The sequence below is a fragment of the Ambystoma mexicanum genome, chromosome 3q (genome assembly GCF_040938575.1).
Source record: "Ambystoma mexicanum isolate Mex_15411 chromosome 3q, UKY_AmexF1_1, whole genome shotgun sequence".
NCBI lineage: Eukaryota > Metazoa > Chordata > Amphibia > Caudata > Ambystomatidae > Ambystoma > Ambystoma mexicanum.
The window spans coordinates 985,354,099-985,374,280 of record NC_090926.1 but is presented as its reverse complement, the minus strand read 5'-3'; the positions used below and the strand labels follow the sequence as shown (position 1 = coordinate 985,374,280).

General features: G+C 47.2%; 1 protein-coding gene across 2 annotated transcripts in view; it reads right to left on the bottom strand.

Annotated features, from left to right (window-relative positions):
- KIF19 (kinesin family member 19) overlaps positions 1 to 13,629 on the bottom strand; it is a 447,302-nt gene extending 433,673 nt beyond the window's left edge. Inside the window, exon 1 of one of the 2 annotated variants that reach the window (XM_069655131.1) lies at positions 11,699 to 13,629. In XM_069655131.1, coding sequence (XP_069511232.1) covers positions 11,699 to 11,737 — 39 coding nt within the window. In that variant the 5' untranslated portion in view covers positions 11,738 to 13,629. The remainder of the gene's footprint in view (positions 1 to 11,698) is intronic. The other variant, XM_069655130.1, reaches the window with a different exon arrangement.
- Positions 13,630 to 20,182: the final 6,553 nt, after the last annotated feature.

The following is a 20,182-nucleotide window of genomic DNA, read 5'->3' as shown; positions in this document are numbered from 1 at the left end:
CAAAGTTGTTACAACCTGAGCCCAAAGTTATACGATGGGAAAGGAGCACTCTCATACTTATGGTAGTTCACATGCCGGTATAATGCAGACACTTAGTTGCACATGTCACCTTGTACAGGTACACTCCGAGCTGAGAACCAACTTGAGTCCCATGCCTGGGGGCTAGCAGCTCGACCAATCACAATTTATGGCCCTAGGGGTGGTTAGCCGGGGCCACCAACCAATCATCGGCTCTGCATACTGTAACATTTAGAAGTAGCATTGTTCAGGGATGGTCCAGGCCTGACACCTGACATGGGAGGAACAGTGAACAAACCTTTATAGGGACCGCTATAAGGGAAATACCACTCAACAGCCAATCATAGAAGGTGATACATTTCTGGAGAAGGGCTCAGACTATGACGTAGTTGTGATATAACTGCAATGCAAAACAGGCCCGAGAGCTAGTGTTCTCCGAGCTGTGCCTAGATTTCTCTCCCTGTACTAATCCCTGATGGTTTGTTGCCTGTAATAAACCACAGTTGAATTTGCTGCCTGTCTGGACTTGCGTTCCTTTTGGAAAAGGGAAGGTTTTAGTCCTTCCATGAGTTGGGTGTTTGCAAACTCCTAGCAACCACCCTGCTTGCCTGGGAGTACTCCCCTAACAAGTTCATTGTCCTTCAGCCTGCCAAGCCGTTACATAAAGGGGAAAGACCATATGCAAGTCAGCTTTGGTTCCACCCCTGAAGGGGCAGCCCAACTCTAACTGCTTAGTCACATCCCTTCTGCACTAGACCACAAGCATCCCAAAACATCTTTCAGCAGCCTTGTTGGGTCTCATCAGTGAGGAGTAGCTTAGGTCTCTAGGCCCAACAGGCACGGGACCCACGTCTGGGCATGCCCGCCCACTCAAGATGACTTATGCAAAACAAAAGAGCTAATGGCTGGAAGGTTTAGAATGAATCTTAACCTGTGTCATTGATATGGGTAACCCTAGAGATCAATGTTCTTCACCTGCCAAGCCGTTACATAAAGGGGGAAGACCATATGCAAGTCAGCCTTGGTCGCACCCCTAATGGGGCAGTCCAGCCCTAACTGCTTGGACACATCCCTTCTGCACAAGACCACAAGCAAGACCAAGCATGTTTCAGCAGCCTTGTGGGCTAAATCAGTGAGGGGTAGCTTGGGTCTCTAGGCCCAGCAGGCACGCGAACCACGTCTGTGCATACACATCCCACTCGGGGTGACTTATGCAAAACGAAAGAGGTGATGGCTGGAAGGTTTAGAATTAATCTGAAACTCTGGCATTGCTCTGGGCAACGCTCTGGACCATGTTCTTCACCTGCCAAGCCATTACAGAAGGGGAAAGACTATATGCGTTTCCAGATTACCACGGGAATCGCTCAACATTTAAGGTACATTTTGGACAAAATGCTACCATCCCTCGAAGCCTGACACAAAGAGGAAGTAACCATGCACCAGCTCCCCGCAGAGGCTCGGGTGAAGTTCTGACTGCTGTCTACCATCCACCATGCTATCTGGAAACTGAGTGCTTAACACCGCACCCAAAAAGTCCACTTGAATCTTCTCTTAAGGAAGCTCAGACTGGAGACCGTCAACTCTGGAAAAACCTCACGGAAAACCTCAGCCTCATGAAATTCCACCCGCACTTCAAGGAGGCCTTAAAAACAACCTCTTCATCAGAGCTTTTCCCTCCTGTCCTTTGGGTCACGTCTTCCCCAACCCTCTGGCCTGTACTCACAGGGAGATGAGCTACAGCCAGACTCTTTACCACAGCGCCACTCCTCCAATATAGGCAGCACTGCTTCGTGCACTCACCCAACTTCAGGACTGTACCCCAGTAACGCGGACCCGGCCTCCTCCTGTGAACAGTGTGATTCTCGACCCGCTGTTCCTTCCCCAAGCGCTGCGAAGCAGCTCTTTACTGCATGCAGTGCTGTACAAAATGCCAAGATGAAAAAAAAGGTGTGGAACCAGGGCATTGTGACCTCAGACCAGGGGGGGAGTTATAGGGAGAGATTTCATCGTGGCCTCACCTAGATGGCGATATTGTAATGGGGAGGGGGCAATCACTGGCTAAGAAAAACAAAATGAAAAGGCATTGAGAAGAAACGTAGATTAGCGTGTACCCCCCCAAAAACGCACATGTACATTATTTGGAAATAAAGGCCAATACGTTTCTTTGAATTTCCATGAAATATGTCTTTGTATTTGTTACCAGTGGAAACGTGGTGTGTTGTCTCCTGTGTTTTGCAAGCTTGTGCCTCAGCATTGTTGTGTTATTGACATTAGGTGCATGTTTCCCTATGCAGACCGTCATCAACACACTAGATGTGTTTAATTAGCTGGGTTGTGGCCCTTGATTCATGAGTGAGAAGCTAAGAGAAGCTGTCTCTTCAGCCCACCCGTGTCAGCCTAAACCAAGTCCACCCGTGTCAGCCTGTGAGGAATTTGACCATCCACATGGTGAGCGTGCGTTCGCCTTGGCTTTTTTGACATTTTTAATTAAATGGAATGATGGTAGACCGATCTTAGGAAAATGTGTGGGGCTAATCCACACACATTTTCCTATGCTCACAGTAAGACAAAAGCATAGACCTGTGTACTCAGGTGTGTACACATCCTACAGGTGCAGTCCGGACTGTACTATTTAGTTGGAATGTGACAGCCAGGAGTACACAATGTCATGCATGCCATCTCAAGGAAGGGGGAGGACCAACCTTCCCCTTGCCATGGTCAGCCTTATTAACTGACAAAGGCTCAATGGAACCGTCCTGATCTTTTGTTATGTCCTGCAGCTGGTGGCAGCGATTAACACACCAATAGGGGGTACTTCAAACCGGCCCACATGGGGCTTGGCTGCAGAAGTTAACAAAGGAGACAGGAAACCCAACAACCTTTCATATGCAAGTGTGTCAACCTGAAGCCAGCTCCCGCCATCAATATCAATGACAATTGAATTGTCATGTCAGGGTCTGCCGTTTACAGTAGGGCACCCCTGTAGGGGAACCCCATTCATAAGGTACGTGAATGTGGTTTGCAGTCTTGCCGCAGCCTCAAGGGAGACCTGCAGCTTTAATCAGAAACCACAGAGAGGACCATTAACCAGAGAGACTGTGGTCAATAACAGACAGGAAGAAGAGTGGGACTTAGTATCACAAGGGAGTGTGGCCAGAGCTCTTTTTGCTGAGAGAAGGATTCTGGCATTTTTTTTCTGGGGCACACCTTATTTCTGTTTTCACCCCTTTACCTTTCCTGTTGCGAAACACTCTGGTTATGACCGCATGCTTACAGGAGATTGTTGGTAGGGACCCCAGGATTGGTTCATTAATGTAGGCTTAGCCTACATCAATCACTGTGGCCAACTTGGCTTTAAAAGAGGGCCAAGGATATCCAAAGAGGGAAGCAAGATCCCTTCCCCAAACATCTCCAAGGGAACAGAGGGAGGTACATTATTCAGAGGACCCCCAGCCACTCCAGAACCAGTACGCAACTAGCATACAATGCGTTTTGCTAGACTCTGATGCAAGCTTCCTGGATAGGAAGTGCCAAGGTCTCTAAACCTACAACGAAGGACAAGGCATCTGCCTGCAACACACTCCTCAGCTTTGGGCCATCCGCCTTAAAGGATGACACAAGCCCATTAAAGAAGCTGGCAGAAGTGCCTCAACAGGCATCTACCGCTGTCAACCTTAAAGGACATTTTTGAGCCAGTCGAGTTCCTCGATCTGCAACTAATCCTCGATCCACAACCAATTGCAATGTTAACCATTGTCAAGATGCTGTCACTTAAAGACATCCAAGACGTCTTGACCAGTGCTTCAGAACCGCCGATCAGCACTGAGACAATTCCTGACCCTGAGCCACCGTGTAGGACAGCCTGCAGCTGTTTGTCTAGCTTTGCTTGCCGAACCATCGTGCTGCCTGATACCCACAGCGACTCTTGTCTCAAACTCTGTCACAGAAGCCTGCAAAGCACCCTGAAGCTGATACGGTCCTGTCGAGCACCAAGAACATCTACAGCACAAGGGGTTCTGTCCCCCTGGTCCTTCCCAGAAGGCCCCTAGAGACATGTTAAAACCCATTGCTCCCTTTTTGGTAAAGTTAAGAAACCTTAACAAACTATGCTCAGCCTAAACCAAGCCCACCCGTGTCAGCCAAAGCCAAGTCTACTTTTGTCAGCCTAAGCCAAGCCCACCCGTGTCATCCTAAACAAGGCCCACCCATTTCAGTCTAAGCCATGCCCACTCGTGGCAGCCTAAAGCAATTCCACCCGTTTCAGCCTAAGCCAAACCCACCTGTGCCAGCCTAAGCCAAGTCCACTTGTGTTAGCCTAAGTCAAGTACACCAATGTTAGCATAAACCAAGCCCACCAGTGTCATCCTAAAATAAAGCAAGCCCACCCGTGTCAGCCTAAACCAAGCCCAGTCATGTCAGCCTAAGCCAACTCAACCCATGTCAGCCTAAGCCAAGTCCATCTGTGCCAGCGTAAACCAAGTCCACCTGTGCCAGCCTAAACCAAGTCCACCTGTGCCAGCCTAAGCTAAGTCCACTTGTGCCAGCCTAAACCAAGTCCACCTGTGCCAGCCTAAGCTAAATCCACTTGTGCCAGCCTAAACCAAGTCCACCTGTGCCAGCCTAAACCAAGTCCACCTGTGCCAGCCTAAGCTAAGTCCACTTGTGCCAGCCTAAACCAAGTCCACCTGTGCCAGTCTAAGCTAGGTCCACTTGTGCCAGCCTAAACCAAGTCCACCTGTGCCAGTCTAAACTAAATCCACTTGTGCCAGCCTAAGCACCGCCCACCCATACCAGACTACATCAGAGCCGCTCCGGTTCTTTCTGTCCGATCCAATGATTTTACACGCAAGCCGTTTTGTTTGTTTGAAAACATATATTTATACTCACAGCCTCCATGTATGATCAGGGGTACACACACCACATGTCTTCCATAATGTATGCACTTAAGTGAGTAGATCCGGCTGTCAGTGCGCTTGACGTCCTGACATGTAATGGAGCTTGCTGCACAGCCAGAGCCAAGAGGCTCTACTCCCAACCTCAAAAGGTAAGTAAGGAAAAATAGTGTGGCCCTGGAGTGTTGTGCTAACTTAAATAGTCATGATTTAAATAATCATACGTATCCTCAGCAAAAGAAAGGTTTTTGATTTGTTGACTATAATTTATTCTGTACAATTGAACACTTCGGCCCTTCAGCCAACACGTGTTTCGGCAGTTTGTCTTTGTCAAGGCAATGTTGAGTTCTGTGAGACACCTTGTTGGTATATTTTGGGGGTCGTTTTCTGTGGATAATTTGGATCTCAGGGTTGATGTAGCTGTATATATGGAGCCCTAAAACTTGTTTGTTCAGTTCAGTGAGAATATTCGATTGCATAGGGGCTGGTTGCCAAATATTAGTCCCCGATGGGAGGCGAGGCATCCCTCAGCTCCTAGAAGGCTGCGCCATCCTTGATAAGGTGTCCGGATGGCGCAGCCTTCTAGGAGCTGAGGGATGCCTCGCCTCCCATCGGGGACATTTATTTAACAACCAGCCACTGTGCAATCGAATATTCTCACTGAACTGAACAAATGATAATGCATACATTGCCAGGGAGAATAGCTCATCTTACACCACGAGGCAGGTTGAAATACAGAATGAGCTCTGCCGGGTTTCGCGCAGTATACTGCAAGTGATCCAAAGATGTCTGCACCAGGTGCATTAACCGACTCAGCTGTATTACAGCTCTGTACGCCCATCCTGACACCGGGATGTCTGGTGGTGTAGACAGGGTGCCACTTATCATTCAGACGAGTGAAACTGCGGGTCTGAATAAGGTGTCCGGATGAGTTAGGCCACGTGAGCGAGTGCACAAGAAGAAACACACAACAAACAGTAAATACATCACAGCTCTAGAGTGTTAAGATTACACTGTGCCTGCCACAAGCAGTCACTGCGTGTTCTGTCTGAAATTCCAGCTAAGTAAAATACAAATAAGGCATGAAGGTTGTACTTTCTTTATTATTTTAAAAGCTATAGAATAGTTTGCCGCTGTTTTGCTGGGTATTTTATGGGAGAACTATTACATTGAAGGAGGTGCGTGAAAATTGTGCCAGCTTCGTTGGGTGCACCGTGGAAGTCCTTGGACCATGCGCAAAACAAATTCAGCACACTACGAGGGAACGTTTGCTATTAATACAAGCCTCACCTGCAGATGTCATCTCCCTCAGCCAATCACGTGGTACATATTAAGGACAGGTGCAGAATGGGGTACCATCGCTTCGATTTAGTGTTATGGGCTCCTTGTGATGAACATATCACAGCATAGCAACATGCAGCATGCCACACCACGCCATAGTATACCACACTATTGGCCACGATATAACAACCTAGTATAACATGCCATTGTGCAGTGTAGGGTGATTAACCATAAAACAGCATAACAGAAGCTATGCTATACAACATACCATATCACACATCATACTATACCACACTATTGCTTACTATACCATAGTATAACAACCTAGCATGACATGCCAACGCGTAGTGTAGCATGATTAACCACACCAAGGCATACATTAGTTTTCAAAAATTGATTAGCAGATTTTGCTAATTAAAATGTTCTTGATTAGTAAACAAGCTTATTTGATTAGCAGTTTTGTACTCCTTGTTAAATGTCACTGGAAGTTATTTGTAACCAATATATAAAATAAGTAGCAATACAGCATTTTTGTGTACCGCGGAAGACACTAGCAAGAGCAGTGTCTGTCAAAGGTTAGGTGAATGAATGTACACAAATAGATATAATAAAAAAAATCTGAAAATGTTTTCATTGCAATACAGTGTTGCACAGGGCAGTGTCCTTTATGTTGTATGGTTGATACATCATTTGGGGTGTACGGAGAAGTTCAGAAGTTTCATAAAACCAAAAAGTTCATAATGTTAAAAGGAAAATCCTACCCCGAGTACGTAGTATGTTTTTGCAGCAGACAGGGTAATTGTTCACTCTAGGTGGACAAAATGGCCCCTGCCTGTCATTAATATCGACGTGTTCAAAATAGCACTAATTTGGCACTTTGGGAAAACGGCAGGGTTGCCAACGGCCCTCAAGTCTAAGCACAAGCGCAATACTGCAGGCCTGCGCATCATGAAAATGATGTTTATCGCTATTAGCACTTAGAGTTGCCATCTGGTGGTTCTGATACTTTTTTTGTTTTTAAGGGAACCAGGATTTGCACAATCGCTGCTGTGCCGACTGGTTGTTTGGTTCCCTCTGAGTCTCACTGTGTACCAGTCTCCTCCAACGACCAGTCTTCCTTCCACTGCCTCCTGGCCTACGGTGCACCTACGGGCTGTAACTGTAACCCCTATGGCCCCCTGCATCCTTGCACTTACCCAGAGCCGTGCTGCACTTACTCAGAGCCATGCTGCCCTGATCACACTTCCCCTTTCCTCTCCCTTGCACTTCCCACTCACCTTCCCCTTGCACTTCTATTGTCGCACTTGCATGATCCGAATGACACAAAGCCTAGTAGGATCGTTTGTCTTGTCTTCCCTCCCTTGTCTTGTGGCGCCTTGAAACACTTGTGTACAGGCGCGTTATAAATGGCATATCTTATCATATCAATTCATGCTTCCTTTAAAAAGGAAGTACTTGTACTTTTCCAGAACCTAAATGTGAGCAAGGAAGTGTGCAGGTGAGTGGGAAGGGTGGGGTCGAGTTGTGGCACTTCAGTGGAGACATTGCTTGGGGCACTGCATTCAAGGACAGGGAGAAAGCTGGCCACAGGTGCAACGGCCCGGCATGAAAAGCAGGCAGCTGCTTGCAGATTCCAGATTTGCCAGCACTATGCCACAAGTGCTAATAAATAATGCGATCTCATTTTAAAGCGAAGCGTTCTGGCGGCTAACTACAGTGCATGGTATTGCAGTACATCTGTAGATGTACAAACTGGATGGAAGTATTGATCACTACTTTGCGTAAACTAGTTAATATTGTAGTTTGCAGCCAGCTCACTTTCAGGGGAGCTGGCACTAAGCAACAGGGTACTAAGATAGAGGATGAAAGAGCTTAGGATCAGCTGATGGGTGGAGCACCAATTGCACAGAGGTATGCAACCAGCAGGTCATGAACTAAGTTTGCCATCAAAAGCATTTGGCCCTGTGATCGTGTACATTTGCTCACTTGTCAATATGATGCACTTTCCCCAACAAAATTAAATACAGTTTCCTCTCTGAAATGTAGATACACTAACTTAAACCTTACTGAAAAACATGGAGACAATGCAGTGCTTTACAGTAGCAATATTGTATTCATGCATTATGTAACAACTTACATTTCTATGAAGGGAATTTCAGGATTGTCTTTAAAATAAATAATAATAAAGTTAACACATGCTGGTCTTTGCCAGAAAGGATATAGTTAGCTTTTAATAAAGGTGTCATACTGATTACTTCTAGCATACAATTATTTGAAAGAGAGAGACAGCGTTTCTCGCGTAGCACTCCCGCACAGGACATTGGCAATATTAATAGTGGAGGAGATAATTACAGCTGCACTATCTCCCATTAGCCTCTTTGAAGGGCCAGAGCCTCATTGACAATAGAGGGATGCAGGGTGAGTTGTGCTTTCATTGAAGGTATTTTAAATAGCTAGCCATGCTAACCAAGTGTCAATTTAATTAGCAAATTTACCGAATTGCATGGCAAATTGCTATGCGGCACTGCTTATTTTATGCCTTGCATACCACAGCACAACAGAAACTATGCTATACAACATGCCATACCACACCACATCATAGTAAGCCACACTATTGCCTACTATACCATAATATAACAACCTAGCATAACATGCCAATGCGTAGTGTAGCATGATTAACCATACCACAGCATAACATAAACTATGCTATACAACATACCACACCACACCATAGTAAAACCACACCATTGCCTTCTATACCTTAATATAACAACCTAGCATAACATGCCAACGCATAGTGTAGCATCATTTACCATACCCCTGCATACCAGAAACTATGCCACAGTGTGCCATAGCCTAATACACCATGCTTTAATAAAATAGCATGATTTAACTTAAAACACAACTGCGTGACATTGCAGAACAGAGCCTATGACGTGTAACAAACCATACCATAGTGCAGATCACCACGCTGTAGCCTAAATAGCCATGATGTAGCAATTGTACAATATAGAATATGCAACTGTGCACTGTGCATAGGGGAGGCACCCCAGATGTTACACACCGGGCATGGGAGGAGCACAACACTTGGAATGGGTAGAGGGGCAGAAGTATGGGTGAGGACCGCAATCTGTGACCTGCCAGATGTTCTCTGAAGCGTAGGGTCATCAGGTCCTTCCTGAAGTGTCAGAGGGCAGGGGCACCCTTATCTGTGTTGGTAGCTTCTCCTGAGACAGGTGTGTAGCAGGATACGGCCTGTTCCTGTAGTCCCACCCCCCATGCAGTGCTTTGTTTCCAGCCTGGCCATGTTGTGGCTCCTGCTGGTGCACTGGCATCCAGAGATGGCGACTTTCTCAGCCAGGTAGAGTAGAGCTTCTATGAACTTACTCTATCAGAATTGTCCCTGGACCTAGTATGATTGCAACCTCGTCTGTCGCAACCCCATCCCCTTAGTGTTCCCCCCCTCCCTCCAGCACTATCTGAACTGTTGTCAGGCCTAGTACGATAGTCGCTTGTTTTGTTCCTCCCTCCCTTTCTGCACCCCTCTCCCTCACCTTTTGCTTTTCTACGGCTCTACCAGAAATGTCGTCAGGCCTAGTACAGTAGTCACCTGTCTGTTTCCATTTCCTTCCCACTCTCCCCCTCCCTTCCTGATCTATGTCTTAGCTCTTGCACTGTCTGAAATGGCGTCAGGCCGAGTACGATAGTTAATTTCACATCCTTACTGTTCATGGCCTCTAAGAATGTCATTGTATTCTCCCTTGTTCCCTCCCTTGCTTTGAAGCGCTTTGAAACACATTGTGTATAGGCGCTATATAAATAAACTATCATATCATATCATATCATGTTGTGGCTCCTGCTGGTGCGCTGGCATCCAGAGATGGCGACTTTCTCAGCCAGATCGAGTAGAGCTGGACATGTTGTGGATCCTGCTGGCACGCTGGCATCCAGAGATGGTGACTTTCTCAGCCAGGTAGAGTAGTGCTTTGGTTGTGACTGCTTTGTAGGTGATACACGCGGCCTTGAACATGGTGTGTGCTTGACGGTGTGACCAGCGCAGCGCCTTGAGGATCCTATCGCATTGCATCAGAGCATAGAATGGTTTAACATAGCACACCATAACCAGTGGCAGGGTAAGGCCCAACCTCTTTTCCTCAGGGCTCAACCAGCACCTTTACATGCTACATACAGGGAGGACTTTGGCGGGCACAGCTGCTGCCATTTATGGTCATATGTGCAGATGAATGCAGATGAATAAACGCAATGAAAAGGGGAACACACGACAGCACAGGAGGGAAACATACCCTCATCAGGCTGTGGGTTCACATATATGTATATCTCCAGACGTATTTGTGTATCATACACACATGTGCGCTTGAATTCCCACAAGACTGTCTCTTTATTTCAGCTTAACTCAGTCAATAAAATAAAGACCATTTAGTAGGGTGATATTTATCTGTGTTAGTTCAAAGCTTGTAAAGCTACTGCATTGAATGTGATGCAGTGAAGTGTGCCCCTGGTGACAGGCAGCCTTTGACTGTAGTGGGTTTGCTGGAAAAGAGCTTGGGATACCAGCGTGGATCGCTAGTTAGACAGTGGGAGACCCGGATACCCACAAAAATAGTGCATTTTACATTGTTCGCGCCCATCGCTCCTGCCATCCTAGATACTTTCTTGTGACATCTGGCCCTTATGGCAGCCTCTGCCACCTGCTGAGTCACATCTATGAGTGGAGAAAGGAAAATTGGTGTGGCAATTGTATGTGACAAGTTTCCTGAATAAGGATGAATGTTTAGATGACTGGCACTGCAATAGTTGCATCTAAGCCCCTAAGTGCTGCCCAGTCCCAGTGAGCAGTCCTATCTCCCAAAACAACACATTTCATCACAAAGAAAAGAACCTTTCTTTTGAAACTGTTTAGGTTATTTCTATATTTAGACACTCAAAAGTGGTATGCTTTTTTTGTAGCACTTCCATTTTTTGTCAAATCACAAACAAAATGCTGCGTGCCAAGACTGAAAACAATCAGGTGCACTTAACGCATGGTTTCTTTTGCTGTATGTTGTATTGCATCCCACAACACTTTGCCTTTCGAGACCATGAAAGGGGGCATTTTGTTGAACTGTTTCTACAAGTACACAATAAAAGCTCAGCAGTCGAAGCATTGCCACAGAAAAGAAAGTGTCTCTTTTAGTTTGCAGGGACCCTGCCTTAGGCCCAGGTGTATATGGTGCTGGCTGTACCACCGAGCATAGCAGAAGATATGGTGTATACAATACCTTACTACACCATGGTATAACACACCATATCAGTATAGCATAACATAGCATAGCATGGTACAATACATTCCAGCTCAACAACATAGCATACAAGAGCATCAAAAAGCCCATACATCATAGTACACCACACTATAGCCCAATACCATGATATACCAACGTAACATAACATACCGTCACACAACATCACAGCTTAGCACCTAATCGCATAGCAGAATAGGACGCCCTTACCGTCAGCTGCTGGTCCTTGAACTCCACTCCAACCTTCATGGTCCCGGCCGGGGGGGGTGCAGGCTGTGATAGGGGGTGAAGAGTAGACTAGAGGAGCGTAGCGTCCATCTCCTGCATTGCTGGCTGCCTCCTCTCTGGGCACCGTGGATGCTCCGGTGCTCAGCAGTGTCACCCCAGGGAGGTATCGTCCACTGGTGGTCGGCTTACTTATCCAGGCCTGTCTCTTCCAGTCTGGATCAAGGCCCACTCTTTCAGCAAGAGCTCTCGCCCAGTGCTGGCCAGTTGCCCTGCCCCCACTTTTGGCTCTGTGGTCTGTATTTCCAGGGATCTTTCGGGTTATAGCTGGGATGCTGCAAGTATGTATGGCATGCCCTGCCCAGTCTCCCTCTCAGTGCTGCTCAGGGTGTATTCCAATACTGATCAGTGACTCTTCCACGACGACCAGAGCTGCCTCCAGTGTTGCTCACTAAAGCCTCCAGTGCTGTTCATTGACTATGTCAGTGCTGCTCAGAACATTGTCCAGTGATGCTATTGTTGTAGTGTTGCTCAGTAAATCCTCCAGCACTGCTCTCTAGATTCCAGTGTTGCTCAGAATATCCTCCAGTGCTGCTCTACAAACATTCGAGTGCTGCTCAGTATATCCTCCAGCACTGCCCTCTATATATTCCAGTGTTGCTCAGAATATCTTTCAGTGCTGCTTTCCATATATACAAGTGTTGCTCAGTATATCCTACAATACTGCTATCTGTATCTTCTAATGGTGCTCAGTGTATTCTCCAGGACTGCTCTCTATATATCCCAGTGCTGATCAGTATATCGTCCAGTACTGCTCTCTGAATCGTCTTGTAGTGCTGTTCAGCATATCGTCCAGTACTGCTCTCTGTACAGTCCAGTGTTTCCCATTATACCCCCAGTGCCGCTCGTTGTATGTTATCTTTTAGTGCTGCTCAGTATTGCAGCGGTGCTGCAGTAGTCCTCCCTGTGCAAGGCACTATGTCCTCCAGCCCTGCTCAGTATATTCTCCAGTGCGGCTCACTGTACAGCCATGTGCTGCTCAGCATATCATCAAATGCTACTTATTTCCTCATCCAGTGCTGTCCGGGTTCTCTCCCAGACTTACTTAGTAGCTCTCGCAGTCAGTTCTGATCGGTTTCACCCTCTGTCACTCACCCCTTAGGAAAACCAGATTTGAAAACCTCCTGGGAGGGTATCTTACGTGTTTGCACTCTACTATCCGCACTCTGTCCTGTGCTCACTTCCCCAGAAGCACCGTCTCTCAACTACCCCCGCCTCCCACAAGCCTGTCTCGGACCTGTCCTTTGCCAAACTCTACACTGCTCCTGTACCAGCCCGCCTCTGCCTTCTGGCGTCCTTCTCACTAACACCGGTCCGTCTCTGCCCTGACCCGTTTCGCTCACCCCATACCCCGTTGCCTCTCGTTCCCGCCGGTGCACACCCTCAGACTGTGCTACGCTCCGATGACCCCTCCCCAACTCTGAACCATGCTTTCTCTGCCCCCTTGGCGGTCTCTTTTATCACCCAACTAGTGTATGCTCTGTAGTCTCAGTCGCCCTCTAAGCCTGTCCTTTGTGCCCTCTGCGGCGCCCCTCTCCCCTCCGTGCTCTACGGTACCTGCCCAGTCACGCTCACCCCCAGACGCGTAGCCTGCTGTCTCCTATCTCGGTACTCTCTTCCACCGGCTCGGCTGTCTCTTGACTCAGACCCGTTGCCACTGCCCTTGGCTCTGTCTCGCCTCACCCTGCGTCCTCCTCGAGATGCGGGAATCCTGTGCACTCGGTGTCTGGTTTATCCTCAGTTTAAGTGGCGGGCTTGCCACTGGAGCTGGAAGGGGGCGCAGCAGCCTGTCTAGGCACTGCTGAGTTGACTGCTCTGCCGTCTCTTCACTCTGTATCCTGGATTCCCTGGAGATTTCACAAATGTACACAACAACCAGCCCTGGCTGTTCCTTCTGTCACAGAGCTGGGCCCAGGGTGCCCTCCGCTGGGCACCGGCGGCACTGCAAGACGCCCAGTATATTTTATTTATTTTAATTTTATTTATTGAACATTTGTATGGCGCCTATAAAGCAGAAAGTGTTTCCAGGCTCCACGAGACACAGGAGGGTGGGGGGAGGTGGGGGGAGGGGGACAGAAGAGCAGTGCAGTACATTAGAAGTGCAGGGGGAGGGGGCTAATCCTGGGGAGGGAAGGGATAATCAGCAGGAGAGAGGGCAAAGTGCAGGAGGGAGGGGGCACAGGGGCTGGGAAACTGATAAGGGGGAACAGGAGGTTAAGTGCCGGAGGAAAAAAGAAAAAGGGGGGTCAATAGCTTGGGAAGGGGGTGGACCGGCCTCGGGGCAAGTGCTGAGGAGAGTGTGGGGGAAAGACTTGTCAAGGGAGGGCCTGGCCCCGGTAAGGCACATTAGATACACAGGCAGCCAGTCGCGGCGTCAGGTGGAGACTAACAGGGGAGGATGAGAAAGAAGGAGGAGAAGAAAAGGAAGGTCTTAAAGAACTTCCGGAATTTAAGGAGATATAGCTCAAGTCGGAGATGTGCAGGTAGGCCATTCTTGACGGCGGCCCCTGCCGAAGAAAGCGATCTACCCCCCACTGTCTGCTTGGAGAAGCATCTGACCTGCAGCGTGTTGGAGCTAGAGGACCGAAGTACTCTAGCGGGGAGGTATTTAAGGAGAGAGAGTTGGATGTAGCGGGGTCCCAGGCCTTGAAAGCCTTGTGGATGATGCAGAGGGTCTTGAATTTGCTCCTTGCAACCACTGGGAGCCAGTGGAGAGACTTTAGAGCTGGAGAGATGCTGTCACTGGGCTTGAGGCCAAGGATAAATCTTGCAGCCCTATTATGAATTAGTTGAAGAGGGCAGATGGAGGAGAGAGCAAGATTAAGGAAGAGGCTGTTGCCATAGTCCAGCCTGGAGAGGACCAGAGCTCGGGAGACATTGAGTTTCTGGGGGGAGGTGTGGAAAGGCCGAATGCCTCTGAGGCGGTGAAGCTGATAGTGGGCCTTCTTGGCAAGGTCCGAGATGTGAGGTTGGAGGGAGAGAGAGCAGCGGAAGATGATGCCTCTGTTTTTGACCTCACACAAGGGTGTGGGGAGAGGATCCAGGGTGGGTGCCGAAGAGTAGAAGGGAAGGAAGGGGCAGGGGTCCCAATGAGAAGGATCTCAGTCTTAAAGGCAATAAGGCAGAGATGATTAGAGGCACACCATGCCTGAATAGCAGTCAGGAAATTGGGAATGAGAGAGGAAGAGGAGGAGGAAGAGGAAGGAAGCTTAAAGGAGAGCATTGTGTCATCAGCCTACCACTGGAAGTGAGGAGAGAAGGTGGAGATCAGGTGGGCAAGAGGGGAAAGGAAAATGTTGGAAAGCCACAGTGAGAAATAGAGCCATGAGGGATGCCGCAAGTAGATAGTGAAGAAAATGGTCCAATTTCACTTGGGGTTGGGGGGTGCGGTGATTTGAAAGGAAAGAGGTCAACCAATCCAGTGCCCTGTCCATAATGCCGAGGGTATCACAGAGATGATTCATGAGGGTAGAGTGATTGACCGTGTCAAAGGCGGAGGACAGGTCAAGGAGGATGAGAACAGAAGGAGAATTGGATTTGAAGTTATAGAGCAGGTCCTCCCAGGTGTTCAGGAGGGCAGTTTGTGTGACTCCCGCTGCTCAGAAACCAGACTGGTGGCCGTGGATACAACCAACAGATTCAGTATGATGGATTCGTTGGGGGATGTCCAACTTCTCCAGGAGTTTGCACAGGAAAGAGGTAGTGCAGATAGGGCAGTAGTTAGCCGGCCAGGAAGGGTCCATATACTGCATCCATACTTAACAAACGGCACAACATGTCTTAAATCTCCCTGTCATCTGTGAGAGGATCCCACAGCCCATAATTTGCTTCTTTCCAATCTGGTATTTGTACGTTTCCTTTTCCCAATACAAATACTGAAATGTATGTATCAGACTGCAAAGAAATAAAAACAGGACTGTATGTGCCCTGCAAACTGCTGGGTTCTTAGTCTTTTCCGGAAGCATTTCTGTTAAAAATCATCACTTAGTGCAAGAAGCTTGTTGGCTGAGTCTTGTACCTTGACTCAATTGCGCTTATTTGGCCACCCAATCTCCATATCAAACATGAATCTCCGGTATCAAGTGATTTTACTGAACAGAAAATGTTTGATAGATTTTTTTATAGAGGAAAATCTATTGAAAAAAGACTGATTTAAAATATGGAGATTGGGTGGCCAAATATGCCCTAACAAAAACCTGTTCACTTCACTAGCAAAACAATTTCCACCTCCCCTTTATGGTTCAAATTAAAACCGAAAACCCCCTGAAAATCACGGGTTATGGTCAACTAAGCCCCCAACCCTGCCACCACCCCTGTGCACTGCTAACACTGACACCCAGACCATGAAAGATGTCATCTCACATGTCAATGATGCCATTGTAAATACCAAAATAATGTAATTACCATGTTTTCTTTGCCTCAGCAAGACTTAAAACATTGTCCATGTTATAGTATTATGTCCGTGTTAAACCAACTGCTTTTGTGTCCGTACACGAGGCCCAGGGTTTTCACCTCAAGCACATATTACTCATAGACTTACGAATGTCCCCGGCTCTCCTTTCCCGTGAAGCTACATAAACAGCGTTTGTTAGCACTTTTTACACTTTCCTCCCACAGTGTGCAGCTTTGCAGGTCAGCATGTGTTCGCCGACCCTAGAGTCTCTTTTATAAATAATGATTGTCTGACATCCGTGCTCTTTCCTGGGAACATAAGCATGAATCCATCTGTACTGACTTTTGTTATTCTCTGGAATGTGTGTGAAAGGGATTGTTCCAGGCGCTCGTGCGTCACTCTGTAAAAGATATGTCCTGCTTTTGTTCAACAGCCCATAAATGGACATCATTATCACTACAGCAATAGGATATGTGTAGCTTGCAAAAATTCCCCCTGTGTCAAGTGTAATGAATTAGCTCGTTGTACGATCATACATGTCAAAGGTTATATCTGCATCTTGAAGCGTATTATGACTTGCTTAGATAAGTTATATGAGTAATGACCATTTGCGATGCCCGGCCTTTGTAAAATCTCGCCGCAATGTCTGGGAATACAGCCAAAAGTGCTCCGACAGGAATTTTTATGTTTGGAAAATGTCTGGTTCTGAGCCAGGCATAAGACTCAATGTAATAGTTTCCCTATAAAAAGCATGCTCACCGTAACACTGGCAGCCAACACTAGCAGCATCCCTCTGATGATGCTACGTGTCGGCCCTTCCGCGGAAGCTTTGTTTTATTGCAATAAATGATTGTTAGACTCACTTACGAGTGCGATTTATTTTTAACGCAGACCTCCGCCTGGTGAATTTTAGCATTGACTAATTGGCGTCCCTGGCTGGTGGCCTTGCAGATACAGCCCATCGCTTTGATGCGTGCCTTCCAGTGAGCTCCCGTCTCCGGCGGACGACTTGTTGGGCCCAAATTTTATTGCACCTTTTCTGCAAAAGCGCAAGTCCTAATCGGAGACGGAGATCAGGAAGAAGGAGAGACGACTGCTCTGCCAAGGACCAGACGAACCAGACAGAGGGGAGGTCTCCTTGCTGCGGTGAGTGAATTGTATCTGCAGAAATTGTATTGGTGGACGGTAAGCCAAAATTGGTATCAGTTTTATGGTACGTATTATTTTTTGGGTTTAGTAAGGTATTTTATTAATAATGGGAAACTTGTGTGACTGAAACAAAAATGAGGAACCTATGCATGCGCCTGCTGAAGGCACTCTGTGTTATACTATGCTAACTAACTATGGGCTGGGGGCGGTACAGTTTTGCAAAAATTGGGAGGACTACACAAAGAAGTCCGTTCAATTTAGATGGCCTCCTAAGGTCGGGACTTTTGATGTTAAGACACTCGAGCATTTGGAATTAGTATTATTAAGAAAGAAGGTCCGCCCCGCCCAGCATGATGCTATTCGCCAGTGGCGAACAGAAGCGATAAAGCAGAAAATGTCCCAAGATAAAAAGGATAGAAAGAAACAAAAACGATTCTTGCAGGAGAAGGCCTGTGAGTTGGATAATAAAGAGTTTGAGCACCAGCTAGATGTAGAGGATCAGGCTGCCCTAATAAAATATAGTAAAGGTATGTACCCACTTCTCCCTAAAACAGAAAAGGAAATCACCAGTTTTAACATCGAAGCTGATCAGGATGCAGTCAGATTAACAGAAAATCTTTTGCGACTAACAGTACCTGTCATATCCCCATCTAATATTGCGTCTCAAGTGCCTTCTGCACCTCCTCCTCCACCCCCACCCCCATATGGTACCCAGATCGGCACCATGGATCCAAATAGTACTGAGGAAGAGGAAGCAGGGCATTTGCCTAGAAAGCCGCCCTTCTTCACTCTGGTTGAATTTGCCAGGTTAGAATACACAGCAAACGATTTGTTTGATAACCCGGCTGGAGGGGTAAAACAGAAATTGAACACCTGCCAGAAGAAGGAATTTCGCCAGGTAATGAGAATACATTGCGACCTTGTAATAAGTGGTTGAGAGATGATGCCGAGCGCCCGTGGCCCGCGGGTTTGCATACCTTTATAAAGACCTTGACACTGAAAAAGATCGGGCAGCTCTATGGGATAAATACAATCAGATAAATGACCGGGTAACTAAGGAAAAGAAAGATTACAATGACCAACTGATGTGGGAAGAAGAGGAAAATTGTAGAAGAGCGCAGTCCTTGCCTGATGCCAAACCGACGGCTAACGCTTTGATTAAAAGGATACTTAAAGTAGAGGAGCCAGGGAAGTTAGAATATTGGACGGACATATTTGCCACCCATAGCGAGGCAACTCGACTGGTATGTCTGGAAGGACTTTTGAACAAAATAGGATCGGAATGTGGAACAGGTGGGTGGGAGGACGTTTGTAAAAAGGTGAGAGAGTGCGAGGCCGAGTTAAAAACGTATAAGCCTAATTGGGAAGTAGAGGATCTCAGGACGCGCAGATTGTTCAAAGAATTATTAGAAGTATTTCTCCCAAAAACCCCAATGATGGCACCCCTGAGGGAATGCGCGCCTATTGCTACAGCAAATGTAGACCCAGCCAAAGACCCCACTGTAACCAAGACATATGTCTATGTTCCCCTCACTAGAGCAGAATTGTTTAGTATCATAAAAAGCACCCCGGACCCTAGGACTAACGCCGCAAGATTCTATAGGGAGCTAAGAGTGCTATTCAAAATGTGTACCTTGACTTTGCAGGACATTGATCATGTGATGTCTGCCGTGACACCGGGTGATGTATGGGAACCCTTTAGATCTCAGGACCCTCATGGGCATGTCATCAATTGGACAGCATTAGAAAAAGAGGATACAGACCGGAAACCAATTGACCCCATTCCAGTGGGCCTTAAAACACTAGGGACGAGAACATTAAGAGCATTAAGTGACGTGTTGCCAGAGGTAGATGTGAATGTTGAGAAAATGGATGCTGTTATACAGGGCCCTGTAGAAACAGTTGGGGACTATTTCCTGAAATTTGAAAGTGCATTTAAGGCACACAGTGGTCAGTCTGTTAGCAACCCTATGGGTCAGAGGTATTTCGCCATGGGCTTTGTGAAGGGTTTGCGTAAAGGAATTAAGAAACCACTCAAATTGGGCGAGAGCACTTGGCAGGCAAGCACTCCGTCCCAGATTCTAGAGATGGCTAAATATTACGAACGGCAGGAAGAGGAAGAAATGGAAGGTAAGAAACAGGCAGACAGGAACTTAAGAAATAAGGTGCTAATGCAACAGCTGGTACAACCATCTTATAGTAAACAAAAGGGTCAGAAACCCCAGGTAAGAAACCCAGCAGGTAATGCCCCACAATGAACACCCCCACAAATTGATCAGTGTTCATTTTGCAAACAGATGGGGCATTGGAAAAACGAGTGTCCTATATTGATGGCACGAGGTGGTCAACCGGCGGGTGGGAGAGGAAGAGGCCGAGGTGGACCTCATACGGGACCACCCCAAGGACAGGGAAGGTTTGTAAACCCTGAAAATAATGTATTCTCAACTGGCGCGGCGCAGTGACAAATGGTTAAAGAGAATGGCAATGGGTTTGCGGAAGATGAACTGAGTGGAATGATGTTCTTTGATAACACAGCAGCAATGAGTTGAAATGCCCCTAGTGAACCTGGAGAGGCGGTGTCTGTTCCTATAGACCAGAAAGGACCGTATGTTAAATTACAAATAGGACAGCACCCCACCGTTAAATGCTTGGTTGACACCGGGGCAGGTAACAGCTCGGTTGACGCCAAGGCCGTCCCCTCAGTTCCACTATCGGGTGAAAATAAGGTTTCTGTAGGGTTCGGTGGGGAACCCATATGTACTCCAGTGTCTCAGAAAGTTGAAACATCTATATGTGGAGTGAAATTGACTAACAAATGGTTACTTACTAACAGGTGTCCCGAGAATCTCCTTGGAATAGATCTTTTG